The sequence below is a fragment of the Squalius cephalus genome, assembly GCF_949319135.1.
Source record: "Squalius cephalus genome assembly, chromosome: 2".
In the NCBI taxonomy this organism is placed as follows: Eukaryota; Metazoa; Chordata; class Actinopteri; order Cypriniformes; family Leuciscidae; genus Squalius; species Squalius cephalus.
Genome location: NC_137123.1, coordinates 19,922,728 through 19,949,989, shown reverse-complemented (window position 1 = coordinate 19,949,989; position 27,262 = coordinate 19,922,728). Strand labels below are relative to the sequence as shown.

At 37.3% G+C, this 27,262-nt stretch overlaps 1 protein-coding gene and 2 long non-coding RNA genes across 4 annotated transcripts in view; 2 read left to right on the top strand and 1 right to left on the bottom strand.

Moving 5' to 3' along the window:
* LOC307148824 overlaps window positions 1–12,093 on the top strand; it is a 42,993-nt gene extending 30,900 nt beyond the window's left edge. The window contains exons 2-3 of the long non-coding RNA XR_013819489.1: window positions 10,036–10,246; window positions 12,045–12,093. This is a non-coding gene — a long non-coding RNA (uncharacterized lncRNA). The remainder of the gene's footprint in view (window positions 1–10,035; window positions 10,247–12,044) is intronic.
* Window positions 12,094–12,254: 161 nt separating this feature from the next.
* Window positions 12,255–14,317, top strand: LOC307149581. Its single transcript, XR_013819588.1, has 3 exons — window positions 12,255–12,287; window positions 12,542–12,700; window positions 13,841–14,317. It is a non-coding gene; the product is annotated as an uncharacterized lncRNA (long non-coding RNA).
* Window positions 14,318–17,357: 3,040 nt separating this feature from the next.
* Window positions 17,358–27,262, bottom strand: part of cracdlb (cracd like b) — a 17,797-nt gene continuing 7,892 nt past the window's right edge. Inside the window, exons 3-12 of one of the 2 annotated variants that reach the window (XM_079846743.1) lie at window positions 25,671–25,728; window positions 24,725–24,881; window positions 22,964–23,093; window positions 22,626–22,787; window positions 22,444–22,512; window positions 22,083–22,307; window positions 20,394–21,597; window positions 18,483–18,796; window positions 17,946–18,048; window positions 17,358–17,851 (exon numbers count right to left, since the gene is read on the bottom strand). In XM_079846743.1, coding sequence (XP_079702869.1) covers window positions 17,697–17,851; window positions 17,946–18,048; window positions 18,483–18,796; window positions 20,394–21,597; window positions 22,083–22,307; window positions 22,444–22,512; window positions 22,626–22,787; window positions 22,964–23,093; window positions 24,725–24,881; window positions 25,671–25,719 — 2,568 coding nt within the window. In that variant the 5' untranslated portion in view covers window positions 25,720–25,728 and the 3' untranslated portion in view covers window positions 17,358–17,696. The remainder of the gene's footprint in view (window positions 17,852–17,945; window positions 18,049–18,482; window positions 18,797–20,393; window positions 21,598–22,082; window positions 22,308–22,443; window positions 22,513–22,625; window positions 22,788–22,963; window positions 23,094–24,724; window positions 24,882–25,670; window positions 25,729–27,262) is intronic. The other variant, XM_079846742.1, reaches the window with a different exon arrangement.

The window sequence follows — 27,262 nt, the reverse complement described above, 5'->3', positions numbered from 1 at the left end:
AGATAGATACAGATAGATAGATACAGATAGATAGGTAGATGATAGATAGATAGATAGACAGACAGACAGACAGACAGACAGATAGATAGATAGATAGATAGATAGATAGATAGATAGATACAGACAGATAGGTAGATGATATAGACAAACAGATACAAACTAGATAGACAGATAGATAGGTAGATTATACTAGATAGACAGAAACAGACAGATAGATACTAGATAGATAGATGATAGATAGATAGACAGACAGACAGTAGATGGGCAGAGAAAATCTATCGACAAACCGATTGTCTTTCGTTTTTACACAAGCACACAGAGATTCACAGAGGCTTAGTAATCCAATGATGTCATTTCGCGGGTGTGAATCGCGGCGCTCAAAAGTTGCACTGTGTGTAAATAACCCCTGCACTTCTGCTCCAGGCTGAGTGTCAGCACCTGGTGGAGCTCATATATCACAGACCACAGCCGAACGGTCGCAGGAGTACGGAGATCATCCCTCCTGCGCCGGCTGGAGCAAGGCTTCAATCACAGAGATAAGAACTCACATCATCACATGCCTGAGGGAGGTGGGCTTCTCATCCTACTTGGAAAGCTTCTGGCAGGTAGAGTCTAAGAGTAAATGGTAAGATGATTTTCTCTGCAAACAAGCCTCACTCAATACACCTACTGACAAAGACGTGAGGCGCCCACTACAAAGATGAACACAGACAGATAATACTCAAGAAAATCACATGGCTGACATATGACCCCTGGCCTGAGCAGTATGAACGTATTATATCATCATGATTCTGCTCATGATGAGTCATGATGAGGAGAAACTTGATATTCAGGTTAGTAACACAAAGAGAAGTTTAGCTGTCATAATACATATTTAATCATATTTATTATTTTGGGTCTTTTAAGTCAAGTGTTATAAAATCTAAAGCTGGTTTTGCTATGATAACAGTACAGACTACCAATAAGATCTTTAAAATGTTTTTGAAAGCTGACCAAAACTGCATTTATTTGATAAAAATAAAAACAGAAATAGTGTGAAATATTATTGCAATTTAAAATAACTGGTATATATTTGAATATACTGTAAACTGTAATTTATTCCTGTGATCAAAGCTGAATTTTCAGCAACATTACTCCAGGCTTCAGAGTCACATGATCCTTCAGAAATCAGTCTAATATGATGATTTGCTGAGCAACAGAAAATTTGTATTATTACCAATGTTGAAAACAGTTGTGCTGCTTCATATTTTCATGTAAACCATGATACATTTCCTTTAGGATTGTTTGATGAACAGAAAGTGCCTATTGTACCACACGTTTCTTATAGTTTCTAAATTGAGCACTTTCAATTTTTATTTTATTCACTAGATTATTCAAAAATATGGTTATTGAAAGGTCTGAAAGTTATACATAAAATGTATTATCAGTATCATTATTATTATTAAACATAAAAATAACTAAAAACATATATAGTGTTACCATGATATAAAAGTTTGGTCATGCCGCCCAATTGTCTTCAGGAAGTCGCTCTGGCTTAGAATACAAAAATTCTGAATATTCAAAAGAAGCAAAGGCTCATCCAACAACACATATCCAGAGGAACAAACTCATGCACTCTTGCATTTTGCTTGTATGATTTTGTTATTGCCTCATTACACTGCATTCAAAGAAAACAATAACATCTGATGAATGTAGAAATTACAACTTGCCCAGATCCTCACACTACTTAACGGGAGGTGATTTATAGATGCCCTAAGGATCTAACGTTTAATGATTAATGTTAGGTGTCTTTCATAACTTTATCTTTCCGTTTAAATATGACTCAGAGTTTGAGAGAGGAGTCTTCAGATCTTGCTTTGCAGGAACCGACCAGAGGCCTGCTGAGCCGCCAGCAATCCTGTTTTGTTTGGAAGAAGTCGCCCTTATATTAAAATAATGGGAAACAAATTGCCTGAGCATGTCTGTCTTTCAACCGCGGGATTTCCTAATCCAAATCCGCCGTCGTGGAGAGAACGAGGGAAAAACTGAATCAACATGGCGAGCTGACTTCAGTCTCCATGAAGCAATGCAGAACCTCAACTTAGGATCGAAAAGTTCACCGGACACTTTGGCTGTAATTCACAATTACGTTAGATTCGATAGATGTGGCGCCAATCATTTGCAATGTAGACGGCGCAACACCCAACATGCACTGCAAGAGAGTGGCGCTGCAAAACCAGAACAAGGTGTAGACGCAGTGTAAATACCAGATTTATTGTACGAGACCGCTTTGTTGATTAAAATGGGATTGAAGTGGTTTAGTATTGTCGCACTGCTCGATTTCTGTGTGTAATTAATTCAAAATCTGAATAACAGTTTTGTTTTTCATGCTGCCAAGAGGACTAATGTGACGTTTGTCAGTGTCTTGATTTACTTGTGCAAATAAATTCAGCAACACAGTTCCCAGCTTTAGGGTGTGTAGCTTACGTAAAGAATATGGCATGCAGTTTTCCCACACAAAATACGAATTTTACTGCAATATATATTATTATTAATCAGATTCTAATCATATTAATAATAATTAATTAAATGCAATTAGCAAGTGCTCTATTGGATTGAGACCTGGTGACTGTGGAGGCCACAGAGCTCAAATCATCTCAAACTGGTTTCTTAAACATTTCAGTGAGTTCTCTGTCCTCAAATGGCCTCCACAGTCACCAGATCTCAATCCAATAGAGCAGCTTTGGGATGTGCTGGAACGGGAGATTCACATCATGGATGTGCAGAAGACAAATCTGCAGCGACTGCGTGATGATATGGACCAAAATCAAAGAGGAATGTTTCCAGCACCTTGCTGAATCTGTGCCATGAAGAATTCAAGCAGTTCTGAAGGCAAAAGGAAGTCCAACCCAGTACTTTCAAGGTTTTGCTAAAGCTGAAATAATACAAAATATAAAAATTACATGAAAACTTCAAACTTTAAAACCCTAAATAAAAATGTGATATGTATGGAGCCCCTAAAGGGACATGGTGTTGGAAAAATAATATGAGATGGGAGGAAAAATAAAACCTTTGCGTTTCCCCTGAGAAACTTTGTGTTTGCTCGCAAAACCTTTTGAGCTCCCTGCGAGCGAACGCAAAGTTTCTCGGGGAACGCAAAAGCATTGACAAATATTTTTTCCTCTATCTCATATTTTTATCCTTCACCATGTCTCTTGGGAAATGTCTGAAAAAAGTTGAAGAACTAAAAGTTGAAGAACAAAAAATTACTTAAAGCTAAATAGAAACATTTTAAATAACAAAAACTAATAAAAATGACAAATACATGTCACAAAATTACTTAAACTAAAATGTAAATGAAAACTGAAATCATACAAATAAAATCGAATTATTATTTATTAATAAATACTATTATAGTACTTAAATAATAATACGGTTTTTTTGGACCCCATTGACTTTCATTATATGGACACAAACATTCTTCAAAATATCTTCCTTTGCGTTCCACAGAAGAAAGAAATGCATTCATCTTCTGAACAACATGAGGGTTCGTTAATAATGACAGAATGTTCATATTAAGGTTCTTTTCAATTCCCACCATGAAACATAAAACACGCATCTGTGAATTAGGCTGGTTAAATATCAGTTCTTAAGAATGATTATCATTATAAACAGACTATTTTAAATGCCATTAGCAATTAATTTAATTGCGGCAGCAATTCAGGGCTGGTTTAGCTGGTCACAGCCATGCTATTCATCCGAGAGACTTTCAGATGGTTGACCAGCATGGTGTTTGTGGTGACGTTGGTTGACCGAGGAAGTTTTGCTGGTTAAAAAAGCTTGGTGGGCACACCAGCATCCGAAACACAACATATGCAGGTGCTGGTTTGTTCATAAGGGAAGTGGGGGAGATAGCAGAGGCTCCTGGCATGGGAACCCCAACATGAATAAATCACATCATAATCCCAGTCACCACAAAGAAGAAAAAAAAAATGGGGAAAGGGAAAATCAGGCCAAACATATGGCTCAAAGAGAGAGAACGAGAGCAAGAGAGACCACAGTCACGCTGCTGGGGAACAATAGAAGCCTTTCACATGAACTTGTATAAGCATTGATGAGAAGATGCCACAAAGGATGAGGGTGACGTTTCAAAGAACATGACCACCAGTACCGATGGTCCATCATGGCAGAAGAGGAGATCCGCGTTCATCGGGGAGGTCTCGCTTGGCGAAGGGAGTCGGGAGTGTGTGTGTGTGGCGCTCGGGCGGGGTGTGTGTACGAGGGTTCTTCGAGTCCAGACATGAAAAGGAATTCTTTCATCATTGCTAATCTGCAAAACATAAACATTAGAGCATCCACACAGTCTGTGAATCTTTCTCTGTGTGTTTCGGGTCCTCCACCCTGTGGATTGTGGTTAGGGATGTGGGAGCCTGTGCTTGTAAGTGTGCGTGAGTAGCTCCGACTGTTTGTTTATAGTTTCCAGAGTCATTGTAAGTGCACAGATCGAAATCCGCTAGGTCTCGAGGCCAGATTGGAGGAAGGAGATGTGAGTAATTGTCAGGAGTTTGGGAGTCGTGGAACGCAAAGTGCAAAGAACGCTTGTTGTCACTGAATGTGGTTCTTTGTATTTATGTTCTCAAAGAACATTTCGCCGCTCAGAATTCGACTGGGCGAAATAATCAAGCTCTTAAGTGAAAAAATGATGTGCCATTGGCTGCACCGAATGGGAAAAATAATGACTGTTTCCAAATATTTTCACTTACTGGAAGTAAAAAAAAAAAAAAAATCCAGGATTAGGCTGGATAAATCTCAGTTCTTAAGAATGATTATCATTATTGATAGACTTATATAAATGCCCCTGATTTGCCACTGTCAACACCATTAACAATTATTATCCGTTAGGTTTACGGACATTTCCTTTAACTCTAAGACACAATATAATCCAATGCAAAATTCATAATTTTGGTAAAACAGCTGAGTCAATGTTGTTATGGTCACCAACGAACATTGACTTTACCAAACAAATCCATTTGGTGCTGAAGTTACATGCATCACCCTTTGGGTATGAATTTTGTCATTTAATAAAAATAAAAAAAAATAAAAAATTTACAAAAAAAAAAAAAAAAAAAATTAGACAATTGCGATTTCAATATGAATTTTTAATTCGCATTTAAGTCTCTTTTGATCACAGACTTTGATATCTTGGCAAATTTGAGCACAGTTTGTGTGATTATTGAGATTTGAAACACTTGGGGAACATGAGATTATTGGGCACTTTTCTCAGGAGAAGCAGGTTTTAACAAATCGGACTCGTCTAGGACAAACTATTGAGACATTAAGGAGATCTTGTTGGTAATTCTTCTTTTCTATGAGTTTGTATGTGCATCTGCCCATGTGTGGTTTTAAAATGTAAACGGACACTGCAAAAAACAGTTGTTTTCCAGAAAAAATATCCCAAAATCCTTAAAACAAGAATTAACTTGACAAGACTTGTTTCATTGCATGTATACAAAACTATTCAAAAGTTTGGGGTCATGACATTTTTTCCTTCAAAGAAATTATTAGTTTTATTCAGAAAAATGTATTAAAAGTGACAGTTTTAACTCTCTATTCGCCAAAGAATCCTGAAAATCACGGTTTCCACAAAAATATGAAGCAGCACATCAGTTTTCAACAATGATAATAATAATCAGAAATGTTTCTTCAGCAGCAAATCATCATATCAGAATGATTTCTGAAGGATCATGTGACACTGAAGACTGGAGTAATGATAATCACAGGAATAAATTGCATTTTAAATTATATTCAAATAGAAAACAGTTATTTTAAATTGTAATAATATTGCCATTTTTACTGTATTTTTGATCAAATAAATGCAGCCTTGTTGAGCAGAAGAGACTTCTTTCAAAAACATTCAGCAATCTTACTCAAAACTTTTGAATGGTATAGTGACAAAAACATCTATATTAAAGACTTACTATCTTCTGCCGTGTTGCTTCTCAAATAAATGTATCTTATAAGGATTTATAGATATTTTAACTGGACAGTTACTCATGAAGAATGTTATTTTTGCAATGTCAAGCGGTTCATTGTGTGTACAGGCGTGCAGACGTGAAGGCCTGTAGCTACAGGTTTATGACTGTGCTCAGATTAGCCAGAGACAGACATTCATATTCTCAAAATAACCGTCAATTAGTCATATTTTCATGTCTAGCTCACTATTCGCTAATCGTGTATAAAATCACCATAATTGGGTTTAGGCATCAAGTGCGGTGGAAGCGCATTACCGGCCACACTCTAGTAGTCACTCACTGCTCGAGTGGGAACTATCCATGGAGAATTATCCCTCCCTGAATGATACCATAATTAGTTTTCATAGCACAAATTGAAGTGCAATGTTGTCGCACTGGCCTCAAAAGATTATCTCGGATGCCCGAAACTTTCCATTTCGCTCCCCAGTGCCTTTTGCTTCACATACACACAGACTGTCCTGCCTGCACAGAAGCCAAAACTGGGCTTTTTGGAGCATTTAAGAGATAAGCCCAGCCGGTTTACGCCAATGTACCGCCATAATCCAGTTTTCAGCTCCTCTTCCTTTTTCAGACTCCAACTCGGTGGTCACCGCCATTCAGCTGTGTATCTGTGACAGATTAGACCAGATCACCCTGGATTACCTTCACCACATCATCAAGCCCCCGACACTGACCATGAACCAGGCCGACGTTTCCATCTATCCGGGCGGCACACGCATGCCATTTTTAAAAGGCAAATGTAGATGCTTCCTCTCTTGCATCAAACTACAGGACAAAAGAAAGGCAAGAGGCATGTGGAATATAGAATGAGACCGAGCGCAGGGTTGGTGGTGGAAGAAGGGAGATAATCCTATTTCGTATGGGATGTATGCGAGACCCTTTTTCACCGTCTGCGCCTTCCGTGGTTATCACCCCCCTCCCCCTCCCCAAGAGTTTGCTGAGACTACAGGACGAAGGCTGCAGTTTAGCGGGCTAATCCACCCCGAGCTGGGGCATTAAATCTGTCCCTCTATTCACACTTGCCGCTCCAAAGCCACTGTGTACAACATACTGAGCCCTACGCGGTGTCATCTGCTGACTGCAGTATTTAACTCCATTATGAGGGAGTATAATCTCGGCCACACAGTGAACATTCACTAAGGTCTTTACCTCCTAATCCAGGCCAGGAGATGTGAGCATGTGATGTTTGGGAAGTCATATTGTGTGTTGTTTTAGGCTTTTTGTCATCTAAAGTTGACTTATTTTAGTTAAATGCGATCTTTTTTTTTTTTTTTTTTTTTAAATCTACAGAGCTTCATAATAATTCTCTGAGGGAAATATGACCTGAAATACATTAAAAATCAAGAGGGTTCTGACTCACCATTCTTTGTTGCCATGTTCCATTTCAATGCACAGCGCCCTCAAGTGGAAGACTGTAGAGTAGCACCTAAAACGGATAAATTAATCATGGTGTAAAGAATCTGATCTTTTGAAAAAGTCTATAATATGCTTAATTGTCCTGCACTTCTTTCTGTGACTTGAGCCTTGACTTAAGCATTTGTTTCACTGTGTAAGATGAGCGAATGCCAAATAAACTTCTTGAACTTGAACTACTGTACTTAAATGAACATGCATATAATTAATAAAATAAAATGTCTTGTTGACCTCACAACATAGGTATTTTAATGCGTCTTATTGCTTATTGCTGTAAAGGGATAGTCCATCCAAAAATGAAAATTCTGTCATCACTCACCCTCATGTTGTTCCAAACCTGTATGAGTTTCTTTCTTCTGCTGAACACAAAAGAAGCATGTTGGTAACCAAACAGTTTTGGTTGCCAATTCAAATTGTACTTTGGTCTATAAATACTGGAAGTCAATGGGAACCAAAACTGCTTGGTTACTGACATTCTTCAAAATATCTGCTTTAAAATTCCACAAAACAAGGTTTGGAATGACATGAGGGTGAGTAACTGATGATAGGATTTTCATTTTTTTGTGTGGACTATCCCTATAAAATCCAACAGAAAAGTTCATGTTATCAATACTACAAGTCATATTTGATCTGATATTCATCCCAACATCTAAGCCAATCGAAACCACTGAATGGTTTTCAGCATGATCAAAATATTTGGCACTTAAATGATATTTCCTTCCTCCCATGGCTGACCATATCACCTGAGCTCAATCTTAATAATGCCTATATGATCTATCATATGAATAAGAGATGAATATCCTCCCACAGGCAGAGCCGTGAACTCTTATCACCTCCCTCTCTGAAGCTACTGCGGCATCAGCTTCAAACATAACCGAGCCGGAACCAAGGGATCATGCATTACTTTCAACCTGTATCTGTGAATATAGATATCGGGTCAAAGGTTCAAACATCTTAAAAGAGTTCTTCCTGTGCCAGGGTCACTAGTTTGCTTACTGGTGGGATCTATTCATTGTTAAGCTGCTTTGGAACTATTTACACTGTTAAAAAAAAAGCCGAAATATTTGCCTACATACACTAGTCAATAGTTTGGGGTCAGTTTTTATTGATTTTTATTTTATTTTTAGCTTTTGAAAGAAATTAATACTTTTATTCAGAATGGGTTTAATAAACTGGTCAGAAGTGATAGTAAAGACATTTACAATGTTGCAAAATATTTCTATATCAAATAAATGCTGTTCTTTTTAACTTTATATTCATCATCAAAGAATAATCAAAATATTAAGCAGCACAACTGTTTTCAACATTAATATTAATAAGAAATGTTTTTTGAGCATCAAATCATCATATTAGAGTGATTTCTGAAGGATCATGTGACTCTGAAGACTGGAGTAATGATGCTGAAAATTCAACTTTGCATCATTGGAATAAATTACATTTTAAATTATTTTCAAATTATTTTAATTCAATTGTATTAATATTTCACACTATTACTGGTTTTACTATATTTTTAATCAAATAACAGCAGCCTTGGTGAGCAGAAGAAACTTTTCTTTTGAACGGTAGTGTAGTTTTACTAAATATAACAAATGCCAACTGAGGTTGGGTCAAAACATTTGACTAGAAGTCGGACCCACCCGGAGAAATATTTGGGAACATGTCTCTGGTCTTTGCTGGATCCAGTGCGGGTGTCTTCGGGACCCCTGGAGCAGACACAAAGGCAAGACGAGCCAGGGTTTACCGACGCCACAACAACGGTGCGGACTCATTGTTTTCTGCTCTTTTCATCTCCACTCACTCTCTCAAAATATTTAGAGGAATGCTCTGAATAACACAAAGTACTGAGAAACACTCACTCTGTATATTGTTGAAAGGAACTCTGTCTGCAGAACATTTCTTCAAAGTCTATTTTGTTTTGTTATATTTAGCCTTATTTTTTTTTTCTCCTGATGTATTTGCATTGCGAAACACAATATGGAGGATATCTCATTGTTCCAGGGACTCAGGTTGGAGATTGGTGGCCATCTGTCCATTTATTTTTCATGCTTCTCATGATTTGTACATGCTGGGATAAAAAAAGAGGAGAAGATTAGGTTAAACTAGGTCAGGTGAATGAATAACATAACATAACAAAACAAAACAAAAACAAACATTTGTTATATCTTAATGAATAATTAACATTTGAGAAGGTTTGCAAAAGGACAGTTCACCCAAAAAGGTCAATTCTGTCATTATTGATCTGCCCCATGTCATTCCAAACCTGTTTTTCTTCTGTTGAAAGTGAAACACAAAAGTAGACATTTTGAACAAAAAGTCCATCCAAGATGGAGACTTTTTTTTTTTTCTTCAGTTGAACAGTAAAGAAGGTTTTTAGCTGAAATCGTGGTCATATAATGCAAGTCAATAGGGTCAAAAAACATATGGCAAATCACAAACTAATACCCGACGATTCATTGAGGTCTTATGAAGCGAAACAATCGGTCTGTTCAAGAAACTGAACACAATTTACACCATTATCACCTGTAATCCACAGCCTCGACAAACGGTCCAGCAGCGCGAACTTCCTGTCGCATAATGACATATGAGCGGGAGCAAACACACTGTTTACAAGAGAGAGGGAGGACGCGCATGTTGTATTGTTCCTCAAAATTGTACTTACTTGTGTTTATTGGATGTAGAAACCTATATATGCGTGATCTCAATCAGGAGGAATGACTTTTCATAGATTCTCAATTTTTGAGCTCCCGCGCAAACGCCATTATGCGACAGGAAGCTCGCGCTGTAGACTGTCGTGAACGCGCTCAAGACCGTTAGCCCAGGCTGTGGATTAAAGGACAATTCCGGTATTTAACACTTTAAGTCTATTTTGTAGTTTGTTTTGGATGAACAAGAGTGGTGGACAAAGAAATTTTGACAATGGTTCCTGTCGCGACGTTTTGACTATTTTAGAATTGCCCATGACCGCTTTAGAATGGGAGTCAATGGCCATGCACAAACATGTCCTTAAAACAACCCTTAACTAGTGATGTGACATTTGAACCGAGGCGTCGGAGCGTGTGTCGAGAAAAAGTGGGCGTGCCAGATGAAGCCGCGATTCGAGGCTTGTGTTGTTAACGTGAAAATCACGTGACTAATGACAAACGAGGCCTCGGTTTGTGTGGCGACGTCATCGGTTCGGTCTGAGTGTCGCTTCCGGATTAAAGCCGGTTCGAAACTCGCGCCACCTTGTGGGTGTTGTCAGCAGTAGTAGAAGCAGTTGTAGTAGTGTCAGAGAGTCAGAGAGTTAGATAACTATCATTGTCATTGTCGTTATTGTGTCATATGTGAGGGCTGTATATTATTACATTATCAGGTTAGAATAGTTATAGTATATTATTATTATAGTAGGCCTATATTATAGTCTTGTTATATTAATTAGATAAGATTACTTGGATTGCTCTGGATTTTCTATTTTTCTATTTTTATTTTCCTTCCTTCCGGACTATTCTGTTGCAGTTTACTTTAATCTGTTATCTATAATCTGTTAAATTAATAAAAAAACAATTTATGAATAATTGATGAACTGTGTGTTACTCTTGACAAGTAAATTCAGACAGAGAAAGATACATATTTTATATTATACACAGTAATGGACAAATGTCTGATCATGTCTTTTCATTATTGCAAATGAAAGGTTGCAAACATCAACAGTGAGAACAAAATAAATAAATAAATATTTTTTATTTATAATTTTTTTTAAATAAAATATACATTTAAATATAAATATATTTACATTACAAATAAATATTTTTCTTTATAAAAGCATTTTTATAAAATATAATTTTTTTTATATAAAAAAAATATTTTATATAAAATTAGGGAGGGAGGGCGCGACACTGGTTCAGAATGAATTAATTTGTCTGCTATTTCTTTGCACAGTAGCTAGGTGTCACTAGTGAGCAATGCTGAATGAAGCTTCGAGTAATGAACCTTTAGCTGAAGCAATGGCCTGCGAGGTCTCAGTGGTTCAGGAAGCCTCATTTTGCCATCACTACCCTTAACGTTCGTTTTGAAAACTGTGCAACTCACCGAGTGGCTTTATCCACCACTCTTGTTCTTCCAAAACGAACTACAAAATAGACTCAAAGTGTTAAATACCGGAATTGTCCTTTAAGGTCCTTGCACACTGAATCCGAAATTTTCGCATGCGTTTTTTCGTATCCGTCATTCTGTGGCTCTAAACCAGGGGTGGGGAACGTTGATCCTGGAGGGCCATTGTCCTGCAGAGTTTAGCTCCAACCCTAATCAAACACACCTGAAGCTAATCAATGTCTTCAGGATTACTGAAGTTGCAGGCAGCCAAATGTTTTTTTCAGGGTTGGAGCTAAACTCTGCAGGACAATGGCCCTCCAGGATCAACGTTCCCCACCCCTGCTCTAAACTGTCAAAACACAATTCAAACCCTTGTTACGGATGCGAAAAACGCAGAAAATCGAACCTGATTCGATTTTTTTTTTGACGGACGAAAGTTTCGGAGGCTGTAGTGTACAAGTGTACAAGTGTGATTGACATAACTTGAGGTCGTATTTATTTTTTAACGTGCGAAAATTTCGGACGCGAATTTCGGACTCAGTGTGCAAGGGCCTTTACAGGTAAGTTAATGTTGTAAATAATGTTCAGTTTCTTGCACAGACCGATCATATCGCTTCAGTGTATCGTCAGGAGCCACGGGTATTGATTTTGTTTAGCCTATGTATGTTTTTTTTTTTTTACTCTCAAAGTCATTGACTTGCATTAAATCACCAAGCCACATTTTCAGCTAGAAATTTCTTTACTGTTCAACTGAAGAAGAAAAAAGTCACCTATATCTCGGATGCCCTGAGGGTGAGTAAATTAACAGCACACTTTTTGCATTTTTTAAAAACATTTTTTGGCAAACTTTCCCTGTAAGGCCCTGGAGTTGAATTGTTGTTTTGAATAAAACCAAATTAAGCAATAGCTTGCTATAAAATACTCAAAGATAGAGAAGTGTTGTGATCAATGACAGCCATCTGGGCACATTTGGGTAGGGCGTACAGCGTGTGTCTCTCCCTGTTATCTGTTCAATGGCATGTTCCTTGGGATGCTACATTGATTAGGCCCTGAGGGGGCCCTGTAGTGCTGCTCCGTCACAGGAGCCAAATGACTGACAGCTCTAATGAAGTGTATAATCATCGGGGCAGAAGAAGCGTCAAAGCTGCCAAGACTTCAATCGCTCTACGTGATGACCAAAGAGTCTGTTCGCTCTTCTGCTCAAAGTAAGTGGGCGCCCCGCGGGACCACACAACTCTGTCCCATCTTGGAACATTATTCATGGGGCCGTTTGGTGCAAACCCTCTGATCAGATGGCAGTTAGACTGGGTGATAAAGTTTGTAAAAAAATTCTGTCTTGATATTTTCTCACAAAATATATATCGATATTTATGTATTTGTCTGAAATTGTGATTTCTTTTCAATCAGAGGAACAACGTTTCAACCAAACAACCATTGTCGACAGTCAGAATCAAAATGCTTAAGGAGTTAAAATACAGTAAAAACATAGTTTAAACTAAAAACTAAATGAAAACAAATAATAATTTAATAATTTTCATTATATAATTCGCAATATTTACAGTAATGTATTGTGATTTCCACAAAAATGGATCACAATTTCCAAAAAATATTAAGCAGCTCAACTGTTTTTAACATTGATAACAATAAGAAATGTTTCTTGAGCATCAAATCATCATATCAGAATGATTTCTGAAGGATCATGTGACACTGAAGACTGGCATAATGATTCTGAATATTCAGCTTTGCATCACAGGAATAAATTACATTTTAATGTATATTAAAATAGAAATCAGTTATTTTTAATTGTAATAATATTTCAAAATATTCATGTTTTTACTGTATTTTTGAACAAATAAACGTAGCCGTGGTGAGCAGAAGAGACTTCTGACCTACCCCAAGCTTCTGAACGGTAACATTCAAAAACAAACAAATCAGAGGTTTGAATCAAATTTATTGTAATGTAATAAAAAAAGAAGTTTGAAGAGATTCACAGAAACTAATTGAACTTTTCAACCCTAAGGCCATTTTGAGTTTGAAATAAGAGATGCTACGAAAGCATCTACGTCTTACTATAAGTCACCAAAATAATGACACATCTTTTGGAAACCTGTGGAAATCTTTTGGCACACATAAAAAGCACACTATCGACAGCGAAATGTTCACGAACATGCACTGAACATCTCACTCAACCCTAGACGGCTTTTGTTTCTATACAAGAAAACGTACAACATCCTCTCGGATGAAGTTTTACCCATCGTCCCCGAGGTGTCTGTGTGTGCATCTGTTATCGAAACCGAACATAATACAATAATATGTCTTTTTCGCATTTGTTTTCCACCCATCAGCTCATTCTATTATGAAAAGGCAGATCCCTTTCCACCCTCTTCCCCCCTGCGTGCAACAGAGGGGTCCTGAAGAGCAGTGGAACCTCAGAAGGCTCATTCTCTCTTTGTTCTATTATTCACCAGCCCGGGCTTCAAAACTCACCCGGTTCTCAGCGGGTTTGGAGATCTGCTTTTACAGCATGCGAGAGATGGATCGGAATATACTCGGATAGATCAAGCAAGCAAAATGCAGCGTCTCTGGAGAGGTGTTTCCACCTTGGACCGGGACCCACTCGCGAAGCAGTGCAGTTCTGTGCTCATAAAAGCAGAGCGCCATTAATAAGTTGGAAACTGGTTCCAGTCATTTATTAATAAAAAGTACATCGTTACACCTGACTAAAATCTTTTGATCTGAGATAAACCATTGCTATTGATCATTTACACAGTCACAAGGCACCAAAAAATATATATTTTAGCATTCGAGAGTATTTGTTTACCCTGAATGCTCATTTGTACCAGCATAAACAGTTATTTGTTAGCTAAAGGCGCATGTTTGTTTTTCCTTTTAGACTCTTCAGTGTCCCACGGGCATTAGATACATTGGTAATAAGGACCAGACAAATGTTTAGCAGAAGCTGCATTAGAAGCTTTGATGTACTTTTAGATTTAGCGAAGTCTACAGTGATGTCTTCAAAAATACAAATATAAAGTTAAACTATCTTCCCATCTGCACTCCCCCTGAGCAGCGATCATTAAAGGATCTGTGTGTAGTATTGTGGCAACTGGAGATTTCTATGGACCTTGTTGAAAACTTCTGATGAACCATTCCCCGATGAGAAGCAAGCTAAAGAAGACCTTCAGAGGGATGTTTCTCTGACTTATTATATCCCAGCAGAAACTGTACTTCAGTGAAAAGCAAACTTTAAACATTAGCTGCTTTGAATCAAGATTGGTTTATTAATGATCTAAAGCCCTAAAGAACCATGTTGATCAAACTTAGCAAGCTGTATAAGCATGAGACATTTAAAATAAAAATAAGATAATTTCAAAATCCTGTGGCAGAATTTTCATGCTTTTCTTGTTTTGTCAATATAAGAGGAGGGCTAATCCCGCAGGATCCCTGTTTACTGTAAATTACATTATGCCATAAATAATTTAAAACAAACACTTAACAGTGTTGACTGTTGAATAAAAAAAAATGAAAAAAAAGTAAAGTGCAAAATGTTTTAAAAGTTGATAAAATGTTATTCTGGAAGAATTTAGTGGTGCCACAATGCTAGAGTGTTGTCGAGTAGATGCTAACACCGTGTCCGGACGCGATGCGACAAAAGACAATAGAACCCATTATAATCAGTGATGATGTCTACACTGGATGTGGCGCGGCGTGACAAATCCCCGGCAGTAAACCGATGCCTCGTTCTGTTTATGACTTACTCCAAGCACTCGCGACACTACTCATAGGAAGGACAAATTGATTTGCAAAGGTCACTTTGTCGCGTCTAGTGTAGACAGCTTCTAGCTGTGCAACTGTAGACGCAGTGTAAGATTGCTAAGGTTTTCAAAGTGGTTTTTAGCATTGCTATGCATTATATTTTAAAATTGGTCAATTATTTGCAATTATGACTTTAAAATATTGGTAACACTATACAATAAGGTTCGTTAGTTAACATTAGTTTACATTAGTTAGCATGAACTAATAATGAACAGCATTTGTTAATCTTTATTAATGTTAATTTCATCATTTACTAATACTTTATTAAAATCTAAAAAACTAATACTTTGTTAACATTAGTTAATGCACTGTGAAATAACATGGACAAACAATTAAACAGCTGTATTTTTATAAACTAACGTTAACAAAGATTAACAAATACAGTAACAAATAGATTGCTCATGGGTAGTTCATGTTAGTTAATACATTCATGAATTTTAACTAAAGAAACTTATTGTAAAGTGTTACCAAAATATTTTATTATCTTATAACCGCAGAACACAGATACATGATCTCAAAGCTTTGAAAGAAAAGAAGTGTCTTTTCTTACCTATTGTGACATATCCGAGTAAAAGACATCTCGAACAAGAAAAACATGTAGGACGGGACTTGATTTTGTCCATGGGGAATTGATTGGATGGTTGTGGTTTGCTATTGGTGGATCTCATGTGAGTGACAGGTTGCCCCGCCCTCGCGCCTGTAAACACGTCATCAGAGAAGTTGTTACAAGAGGGAGGGAAAGATTACTTTGAAGGAACATGAATAAAAAAATATATATATATAAGTGCACATAAGTAATTTATTAAAAAACGCAATATTCCAAAAACTTTGTATTGTCACTTGTAATGTGTCGATGGGTTCGCGCGCGGGGTGTTTCTTGACAAAGTGACATCCCAATACTGGCCTGGCATGCTTAATACAGCCTTTTTAGTCATTTTCGCTGAACGGGGATCATTTTGACAATGTTGTCGTCGGTTTTTAGTACATCATTGTCGTGTAAACACACCCTTTAAGGTGCGGTCACATTTCCCTGTCAAAAAAGCCATTGTCTAGTTAACAATGTAGTGATTTATAAAGTAGGCTTATAGCTCACACGGAAGTCGGAAGTCAATATCAAACCAAGCAACTTTCTGTAGGTCGCTGAACAGCATTAAATGTGACTGCACCGCAAGTAAGATAAATATGCATTAGTGTAATATAAAGTTAAGACAAAAAGAAAGAAATAAAGGAAGGTGTAAAAATCAGGACAAGGGCCTCACCATTCCTTTCCAAAGCTCAATTAAGAGCTTCTGTCCGCAAGCTTCTTTTCAAAGTCGTGAATTATTTATCTTTGAATTGTTAATAAATAATAACAGAGGACTCCGGGGATCCTGCCCGGTCAATTAGACGATGAAGAGGGTGAGTCGGAGCAACGGGGGGTCGACGCATTATTAACTTCAGCCCTCACTCACTTTCTTCATCTTCATTATATCGCTCGCCGTCAGACACAATAACGCCTCAATACAATGCCCGACTTCAAACAGCCCGACGGATCCACTCTTATTTTCAACTCACCTTCTTCTTTTGCTTCTCTTTTGTATATTCTTAATTTTAGCTGTCTTTACACCAAGGTTTTTCTTTTTCTCTTCCAGGCCTGATCCCAGTTCGAGAGCTTTCTTAAAGTTCACCATTAGCTTGATGATTACATATTATTTATGTGTAAAAAAAAAAATTGTATTTATGTGTATTTATATAACGAAAGGTCTGAATAAGAGTTGGTGAGATGTGGAAAAATTATGAAATGAATGTTGAGAATCACTAATTATCTAAATTCACTATAACTAATTGCCACGTGTCATCCTAATTTGAATGTAATATGAACATGCCATGGATTAATATGGCATAATATGGCACTTTTGTAGTCATGTATCCACCAGAGGGCAGTGTATCCATCATGTTCTCATGGAGTAAGGCAAGTTTGTATTGATGTAATATTGTATTTTATGAATGCCACTTTGATATATTGTTATATAATGCAATACCATTGACTCACTGTATCTACTAAGTATAGTAGTCACTGTTTGTTTATTATCTCTGTATCGGGAATCAGCTGTTTTAATGTAACATAGCCTACTATAAAAACGTGGACAAACTACATGTTCTTCATTCATAATTACTATGTAAATAACAATGCTTGATTAATTACAAACATTTATGTAAATCTGTTGAGTAACATCTTACTAATGCAAATTAATTATAATTGTACAATATATTAGCATTTAAGAGATAACAATTTATCACTCACTCAATCTCACGCACACAGCATTACATTCATTCGCTGTAACATTAGGTATTGCACCACTTCATAAGTCCATCACTGAATGTCTCTGGTCGATTGTCTCGTCTTCATTCTAAAGTTTTGTCACTCCATGCTAAAGACTTCCTCTTGGCGAGCTCCATCCAGGACGGCTGAGCTCCATCTGACCGTGGCTGTTGCTGCTGAGAGACGTCTGGTGGCGATGCTGATGATGTTGCTGGAAGCTCAGATGTGACGGTAAGTGCTATTGCAGAGGAACACGGACATGCACATCAACGTCCACATCAAATGGTGAAGCTTTGAAGAACAGCAAAATGACAGTCAAAGCAGTGGCTTACTTTCTGTGTTAGGTGGGACGGGTTTTGCGTTCCCATCCATCTTGTTGGAGGCTGCTGCTCTCTTTGTCGTGTAATCGTCTGGTGTACAGTTCCTACCATTGTCCTGCAAAGAGTAAAGAAATAATTAAATTATATTGGATGCATCTTAATGACCTTAAATTATATATATATATATATACACACACACACATTTTATTTCAGTTAACATATATCTAGCATCTATATAGATGTGTATATAATATTAATTTACATTTAATATTATATATCTACATTATATTATATATATATATATATATATCAGAATATTACCAATAGCTTTTACTTTTCTCCCTAGTTTTTCTGTTTTTTGTTTGTTTTTTTTTGTATATCGTATATATATGTGTGTGTATACCAAAAAATAACAGAGAAAAAACAAACAAATATATATATATATATATATATATATATATATATATATATATATATATATATATATATATATATATATATATATATATATATGAGATAAGTGTGTTCTGTGCTCTCCAGCCATGTTACCTGCTTGTCTTTTGTTCCACTAGGTACTGGTTTAGTAGTAGGTCTCTGTGAGGCCGGCTGAATTGGTGTGTTCAGTGTGTGCTGTGTTTTCAGAGGATGAAGCGCGGCGGTGGTTAGTGGTTGTGTTTTAGGCTGTACGGATGGTTTGGGAGGCTGTGCAGGAGGTGGAGAGTGGATTGGTGAGTGATTTGTGGCCAGTCTGCTCAAGAATGGCTGGTAAGCCCTGGTCTTCTCTCTGGCTAGACTCCTCCAGCCTGGCTCAGACACAGGTTCTTTAGTTGCCCCTGATGTATTCTGGATAGATGGTCTTCTAGCTGTAAAAAAAAAAAAACTCAATTTTAGAAAGAATTGAATTGTACATTTAACTTTGTTTTCTGTGTTATGAAATGACACAATAACAATTTTTACTTTTTGATGATAAATTCTGTTTGACACTACTGTGCAGTTATTTTGTTTTTCCACGGCAGTCTATTATTTTGGTATTAACAATCTCAGATAAACCCACTACAAATGGCACATTTCAATAAAACAAACAGTGATTGGCTATTGTACATGTCAATCAGACTCTTCCTGTGTAAGTCGGCCATTGTTGCCCAAAATATCCAATAGTGAAAAGTCCGAGCAACTTTTATTCTCAAACATGCAAAAAAAAAAAAAAAAAAAAATATAATTTCAATTAGTTTTTATTCTTATATTTTATGTTTTCATTTTGATTTTAGTAAAAAAAAAAAAAAAAGGTCATTTCTATATAGCTTTTTTTTATATATAAATGTTTGTCTGTTTTAGTTATTTTAGTAGGCTACATCAAGTAAAACTAAATGAGAAATGTTGCCTTGGCAACTAGCTGAATTTTTTTATTTCAGTTGACATTTATTTTTTCAAGTAACATTTTTTTTTAATTGTTTTATTGAATGTGCCCCTATTATGCTATTTTAAAGGTTCCTAATTTTGTTTTGTAGGTTTCCTACAACCGTTTTACATGCATCCAAGGTCAGAAAACATAATTGAACATAATCATTTCTCATAATATACATTTCACATCACCTCATTTCTCAAAGAGTTTGAAAACAGTTTGTTCTAAGATTCAGTCTCTATAAACCCCTCCTTTCTAAGAGCTACTCTGCTCTGATTGGTCAGATGGTTCAGTCTGTTGTAATTGGTCTACTCTGCTCTGATTGGTCAGATGGCTCAGTCTGTTATGATTGGTCTACTCTGCTCTGATTGGTCAGATGGCTCAGTCTGTTATGATTGGTCTACTCTGCTCTGATTGGTCAGATGGTTCAGTGGTCTGTTATGATTGGTCTACTCTGCTCTGATTGGTCAGATGGTTCAGTCTGTTATGATTGGTCTACTCTGCTCTGATTGGTCAGATGGCCCAGTCTGTTAAGATTGGTCTACTCTGCTCTGATTGGTCAGATGGCCCAGTCTGTTAAGATTGGTCTACTCTGCTCTGATTGGTCAGATGGTTCAGTGGTCTGTTATGATTGGTCTACTCTGCTCTGATTGGTCAGATGGCCCAGTCTGTTATGATTGGTCTGATTATTGGTCGACATTATTATGTAGGTATGTAACAGGGGTGAGACTGGGATTGCTGATGACTCGTTTCAGCAGTTCAGAATCAGCTATTTTTTTTAGGAGACAAAAACTTTGAGTGCACTTTGATCTTTAAAACTTTACAGACATTTGCACAGACAACTGTACTACACACTACATGAAAGGTAATATTCGAAAAAGCATAATAGGGGCACTTTAACTATAATAACCCTATTTCAAATATCCAGTTCCTTTTATATTTAGTTTAATTTTATGACCATTTTCTTGAACAAAAAAAAAAATCGATTGAACCAATTCAACAAACAGATACCATATATTATTTAGTTCAACAGAAAGAAGAAAGACATTTACACTCACTGTCTTGGGCAGCAAGCTGAAACTCCAGGCTCTGTGAATCTTGTTTTGTGGGAACACACTGTTTATTCTTTGAATTACCATCACACGTATTTCTGAAGGTTTCTGCTTTCCCAGCATGCTCTTCTGAGTCAGCTAGCACTGTATTAGACTCCAAACTGTACCGTTTGGTTTCATCTTTAATTTTGGAAACCTCAGAGCGATATTTCAGCGACAGAGAGGTTGTGCGGAGCTGCACCCCAAAAGTATTCTTCTGTTTTCTGTCGTCAGGTTCCTCTAGTTTCTCCGTTTCCACGTGTTCTGCAGCAATATCAGTCTTAAGATTGGTTCCTGTTGTTGGTTTGGACATAATAGGAGGCGTTACTTCTCTACGAAAACTCTTTGTGTCTTGTGTTTGATGGAGGAGATTCTGAGACTCTGTTGGTTTCGTTTCTCTTGCTTCAACTTTCTGCGGCTCTAGGTTGGGTTTGTTGGATTGAATCTTGATTCCTGGAGTACCTTTCAAATGCCCCTCATACTGCTTTGTCACAGTCTCACTTGTTGTTTTGGAGTGATGCTTTGCAGATGCAATGAAAGGTTTTGTTGAGGCCTCCATGGCTCCTTTTGGAGACGTAGGGCTCATTTCCATTTTCGGATTTTTGATGCGAGGCAGAGGTACAGGAACTTGTTTAAATGATGCTTCCTCCTGGGGGCTTTCCTTTGTATTTGTTCCACACACAAGATTCTCACTCGTCTGAATCTGGATATCATTCGGATCATGTCTCTGGATAGGTGAATGGGCTCTTAATGACTCTATTGCTCTTGATGGTTGTGTAGATTCTGGAAGTCCTGATGGTGACGGTGGACCTGAGGAGCTTGAGGTCAAGCCAAAGGACATGGGCTGCAAATAAAGAGGATTTGTGGTGACTTTGCCCTCAGATTCAGGAGACGCTTCCGACTTTAGGATTTCAACACCCAGAGATGGGAAATTAATTTCAGTTTTGTTGGGGTTCTCCTCCTGGTTCTGCACTGACTTTGAAGGAGATGTCTCTGCAGGTTCTGGAGAGATGGGCTTCTCTATTAGGTCCGAAGACGGAGAGGAAGACAAACAACGTTGCTCTGTCTCTGTGAACGTCATGGTGCCATCATCATCATCATCATCCTCCTCAGACAGAACGTTGTCCAGATCACTGATGCTTTCTGAACGATACCTGGGAGAAAGAGATACCTGGAAAAGAGAGATCAAAATGCCTTCAATTTTTTATGTTTAAACCAACCATTTAGTAATAATTAAGTATTCATCACTTTTTGCAGATTTCAGTTATCAGTGATTTTCATCTACTATTTCTATTTTATTTCAATTAATGAAAACCTTTAGTAGTTTTAGTTAACACCCTTTGAAAATAAAATCCTACTTTAAATGGGACTTTAAATTAGTTTTTTTTTAAATGGCAAAATAATTTTAGTTTAGTTACATAAAGAATAAATGAACACATATTTTGTAAATAAAATAATTCTAAATTAATAAAATAAGCACTTCCAGTGTCCACACTGCCATTGATTACAATGAGAGGGATCTAGTTTTTTAACACATCCAGTGTAACGTTGTCACATTAATTCTATTTAAACTACTTTATGCTCTTTAAATCTATTTATACATACAGCTTGATGTGAAGCTGAGGCATATACATTGCATCACCCTCACTGTCTTACCGTTGGCACTCTGTTTCCCCTTGTGCTGGCTCTTTGTTTCCTCGGTTTGACTGACATGCGATGACGGGCAGCCGAGTTATCCAAACTGGCCATGTAACATGCAGGGCTACTGAAGTCAACTCCTGAAGTGGGTGTGGTCGAGGCGGAGGTGGGGGAGATGATTGGCTGAGGGGACGGTTTGGAGACTGGGGATAGAGGCCTTGATGATGGCTGGAAAGGATCACCCTGAGTGAGACAGTATTTACCATCAAATAATGTATATATGCCAAGTTTTTCTTTGTAAATGTTTATTCGCAAAGATTGTTTTGAATAATGCAGTGTGTCAATATTATGAATTATTATTATTATACATGAATATTACCTGTTCTTCTTCTTCACTTCCCGTTCCTGCTAAACTCAGAGAGCTCAGATGTTTCTGAGATTCGGGATACTGTAAGAAAAATGGCATTTGGATTCCATTAATAAGGTCAAAGTTAAAGTAGTAGCAAATGTCTCTGTTATGTTTTAAGTGTACCTAAATTTCCATCTCTATTGTTCTGTTACCTTGTAAACGGCTCTATGCTTCACTCGCTCGTGGAAGGACGTCTCCGGTGGACTGCACGGTAAACCATCATCCTCTGAAGTGGTTCCTGAGTCCTCTGTGCGTTTGCCAGGAATCAACATTGGAGGAGGACCTAGATGTAAGTTCTGTTGCTGTAGTTTCAACTGCCGGAACAAATTATAAACCACTTGCTATTTAATGAACCCCGGCCTTACTCAAATTAAAGTTGAACAAAGCACACTGCTGTAGCATAATAAGAGTAGTTCAAATAATCTGCTGTCTTTTTCAAACAAAAAACATTTGCAAGCTGTTGGTTTCTCCACAAAGAACATTCCCTTACTTGTAAGGCCTTAATTTTGCCATGAACGTTCTCTTGTGAAAGAACGCGCGTCGGTTCTGTGGACTGGGTCTGATCGGTAAAGAAGATGCTATCGTGAGACAGCGCCCTGGAGCTCAGACACTGTGGGTACCTGCGGATCAGATTCAATAGGTTCATTTTTTTATTTTAGTTACAGTAGAATATCTGTACTAAAACATCAGTACAATATCTGTATAATAACAGAGATATTGTACTAAATGTTTTTATTGGTTATATGAAATAGTATATATTCTATATATTGTACCATTGTTGTACTATATATATATATATATATATATATATATATATATATATAATTTTTTTAGGTTTTATACATGCATACACCCCCACACACTACAGTGCAATATAGTGTACAAATAACCAATTTAATCAGATTAGTAAACCAGCAGGACAGCTCTTTGATGTTAAAGTGCCCTTATTATGCTGTTTTGAAGGCTCCTAATTTTGTTTTGAATGTCTTCTACAATAGATTTACATGCATCCAAGGTTGAAATAAAATAAAAAACTGTCTAAAGCTTACTCTGCTCTGATTGGTCAGATGGCCCAGTCTGTTGTGATTGTTCTACTTTGCTCTGATTGGTCAGGTGGCCCAGTCTGTTATGATTGGTCTACTCTAGGGGTGTAACAATATATCGTGTCACAATATATCGCAATACAAAAATGAAACAATATGTATCGTGAATAGTGACAATATGTATTGTGAATAGTCTGAAAAAATGTAAGTTTTCAGAGTTTTAGTGTCAGTACTACATTAAAATATTATATATAATGTTGAATATAATGTCTAATAATGCAATAGGGGAATATCTGTGTAAAAAAGTGGCCTACATTATTTTAAATGTATCTAGTCAGTGACAGAGAAACATATTCGTCTAAAATAATTCTGTATTTTCAGCTTCAGAATCATGAATATTTTTATTCTGGTGTCTCTATTGTCCTGTGCTTTGGGTTTCCAGCACCAAGTCCAAGAATATTAATTTATACACACATATGTCTTGGAGTATCGCAATAATATCGTATTGTGAGTTCAGTATTGTGATATGCATCGAATCGTGACATGAGGGTATCGTTACACCCCTAGTCTACTCTGCTCTGATTGGTCAGATGGCCCAGTCTGTTGTGAGTGTTCTACTCTGCTCTGATTGGTCAGGTGGCCCAGTCTGTTATGATTGGTCTACTCTGCTCTGATTGGTCAGGTGGCCCAGTCTGTTATGATTGGTCTACTCTGCTCTGATTGGTCAGATGGCCCAGTCTGTTGTGAAATGCCCATTACCATTATCTGAATTTTAGCTCCTGATCTTCCTCAGCACTTGATCAGTAACGATGGCATCAGTTCTACAGTATAAATCCCAGTCTGAGTCCTCATTCTTTGGAAGTGCATGCAAAGTGGATTTGCTTTGGCAGCACAGAAAACAGTGTCTTCTCGACAAGTGAATAACATGAACCAAACTTATCCAAACTCAGCTACAACTAGTGTTTGAGGGTCAAAGTAGACGACCCTATGCCATAGGCTGGCATTATGCACAGGCATTTTTTTTTTAAAACCTACGTAAGTTTGTGTCGGAAATAAGACTGGAATTACTGATGACTTGATATAGGTAATAACTTACACAATAATTTATTGTGAACTTTGCAGACATTCACAAACAGCTATATTATACACAACATGAAAGAATAAGCATAATAAGGCCACTTTAATTTATTGACAAATAAGCAACTTACGAAAACTCGTCTTCAGAGTCGTAGCCTTCCCTTATGCCCTCTGGAGCAGTGATGTCACTAGCGGACTGGCTTTGCTTAAACAACCCTTCGTTTTCCTTTTTCTTCAGTTTCCCAAAGAGACGCGTCTTCAGCTGCTTAAAACGGGACTTCTTCCTTCCTGTTGAAGAGACCAGGAGTAAGAAAGATTGATTTGCATGGATCTCCAGAAATAGAGATTAATGACGTTTGTAAAGTAAGGTCAGATTTGGTTCTGTCTGATTTTATTTTTATTATTATTAATTATGTATTCAATATTGGTGTCTTCTATTATAAGGCTACTGGGTTACAGTGATTAAACTATGGTTAAGGGAGTTTTAGACACTTAAAGGGTTAGTTCACCCAAAAATGAAAATTCTGTCAGTAATTACTCACCCTCATGTTGTTCCAACCCCGTAAGACCTTCGTTCATCTTCGGAACATAAATTAAGATATTTTTGATTAAATCTGAGAGCTGGATCACTTCTCCATAGGCTGCTAGGTGACCGAAACTTGCTGGCCCAGAAAAGTTATTAAAGAGATCGTTAATATAGTCCAAGTGACTACAGTGGCTTAATCTTAAGTTTATCAAGCGACGAGAATACTTTTTGTGCGCAAAAACAAACAAAAATAACGACTTTATTCCACTATTCATTTCCTTCTCTCTGGGCCTCTAGTTGGTTCACGTAGTGTTTTTGCGTAGCGCGTCTGTGTTACACGTCACCACGTAGGCTCACAATTGGCCGAAGCTGGTCATGTGTGTGATGCGTCTGACGTGACAAAATTTTCATTTTTGGGTGAACTAACCCTTTAAGGTTGTGTCTAAAAATAGCCCTTAAATGTAGTAAAATCACTAATGCATGTATTTCTCATTAATAAATCCTTAAAAAGAAAATGTGTGAATATTCAAATCAGGAATTCGAACACAAACCTGTGAGTTCCTCTCCATTTTTGTCCATTTCTCCAGGGCCGGATTCCATGTTTTTAATCTGTTGATCCACAAAATAAGAGAAAATCATATAATGACTCTAAAAAAAAGAAAAGAAAAGCGTATAAATCTCAGTGTGTGCAGACTGGAGTAATGGAATTACGAACAAGACTTTAAATAGAAACTGTGTTGAAGAGTGTCTGCTGCATGTCTTGTTTACAGCAGTAAAGATCAGCTGATCACGGTTAACTGATGCACTCTGTTTGCACTTTAGTACATCATTTCCTGTGTTCAAAGGTGATGAGCCCTGGTCTAAGCATTTGTTAGAATCCTCAATGTCCTAATAAGGAAAGAGCTGCTCCTTTTTTTCCAGTTTAAAAGTTCTTCATACAGAGTCAATACTTCTAAAAGATAAGGTAAATGGAATGTTATTGTGCACTACTACATCATATAACCCAGAATATTGCTGACAAGTTTGATGACGTACATGTGAAGACAGAGAGTCATGTGCTGGTCTCTTTGCTTTTATATTGGCAAACTGGATGACGCCCAGCATCTGCTTTCATCCTCTTTGGCGTGTCTGACTGTCAAACCACAGTTTGTGCAAACATCTCCTGTGTCTTTCTATTGGCTTTGTGTTGTGATACAATCACTGGCCACTTGTAATACAGTGACTTATAGTAGTTCACTTTGGCCAGGACACCAGTTGCTTAGTGATGCACATGGGTGGAGCAATTTTTAGTAAACACTAGATTGTGTCTATACCTGCAACCTGGGAAACCAAGCCCTTGTTCAAGCTCTTACAATTCATTAACCACACACTTTCTCACACACATGCCCTCAGATTTATTCTTTGGAGTGTCAGAGCATTAACATTTACTGTTTATTACACTTACAGTATTTCATTCACAGATTAGATCAATAAACTTATCAGGTGTTGATACCGTATGTGCTTGCAAAGTAGTTCTTTAGTGCATTGTTGTGCTGGGACGATACACCTATCTCCTGATTCGATACTATCACGATACTTGGGTGCCGATATTATATGTATTGTGTTTTTTAATTATTATTATTTTTTTTAATTGTGATTCTTCAAGTATTGCGATTCTATATTGCAATTGTTTTAACACCAAGCTGATTTTGATCGCTATTGTAGACATCAGTGTTCATATTTGAACTAATGAATTTTTATCCAAGTACTTCTATGATAATTTTAACTATTGCATCACAGAAATAATGATACTATGAGGTTGAAAAGACCATGAAGCTGTTTCATGACAACTCTCTCCGGGTCAGCGGCAGCGCCAACACAGCTTTGAATGTCGCGATATGATTTTGTCAAAGTTTAATAGACAGACGAATTGAACGATCGCGTGGGTGTTTGAATCGAGATCACAGTCTTTTAAAGATGAATCGTGCAGCTCTATTGTCTTATCTCTCTCTCAGCATATGAGTAGCGCAAGGGCTTTTCAGTGCTTTCAGTCTCAAGTCTCTTCCACGTGTCCACTTGGGATATTACGTCACTTTAACACTCATAGATAATGACACATTTCATCCTCTGTTGGAACGAAAGTGGCTAACTTCTGTCAACCTCA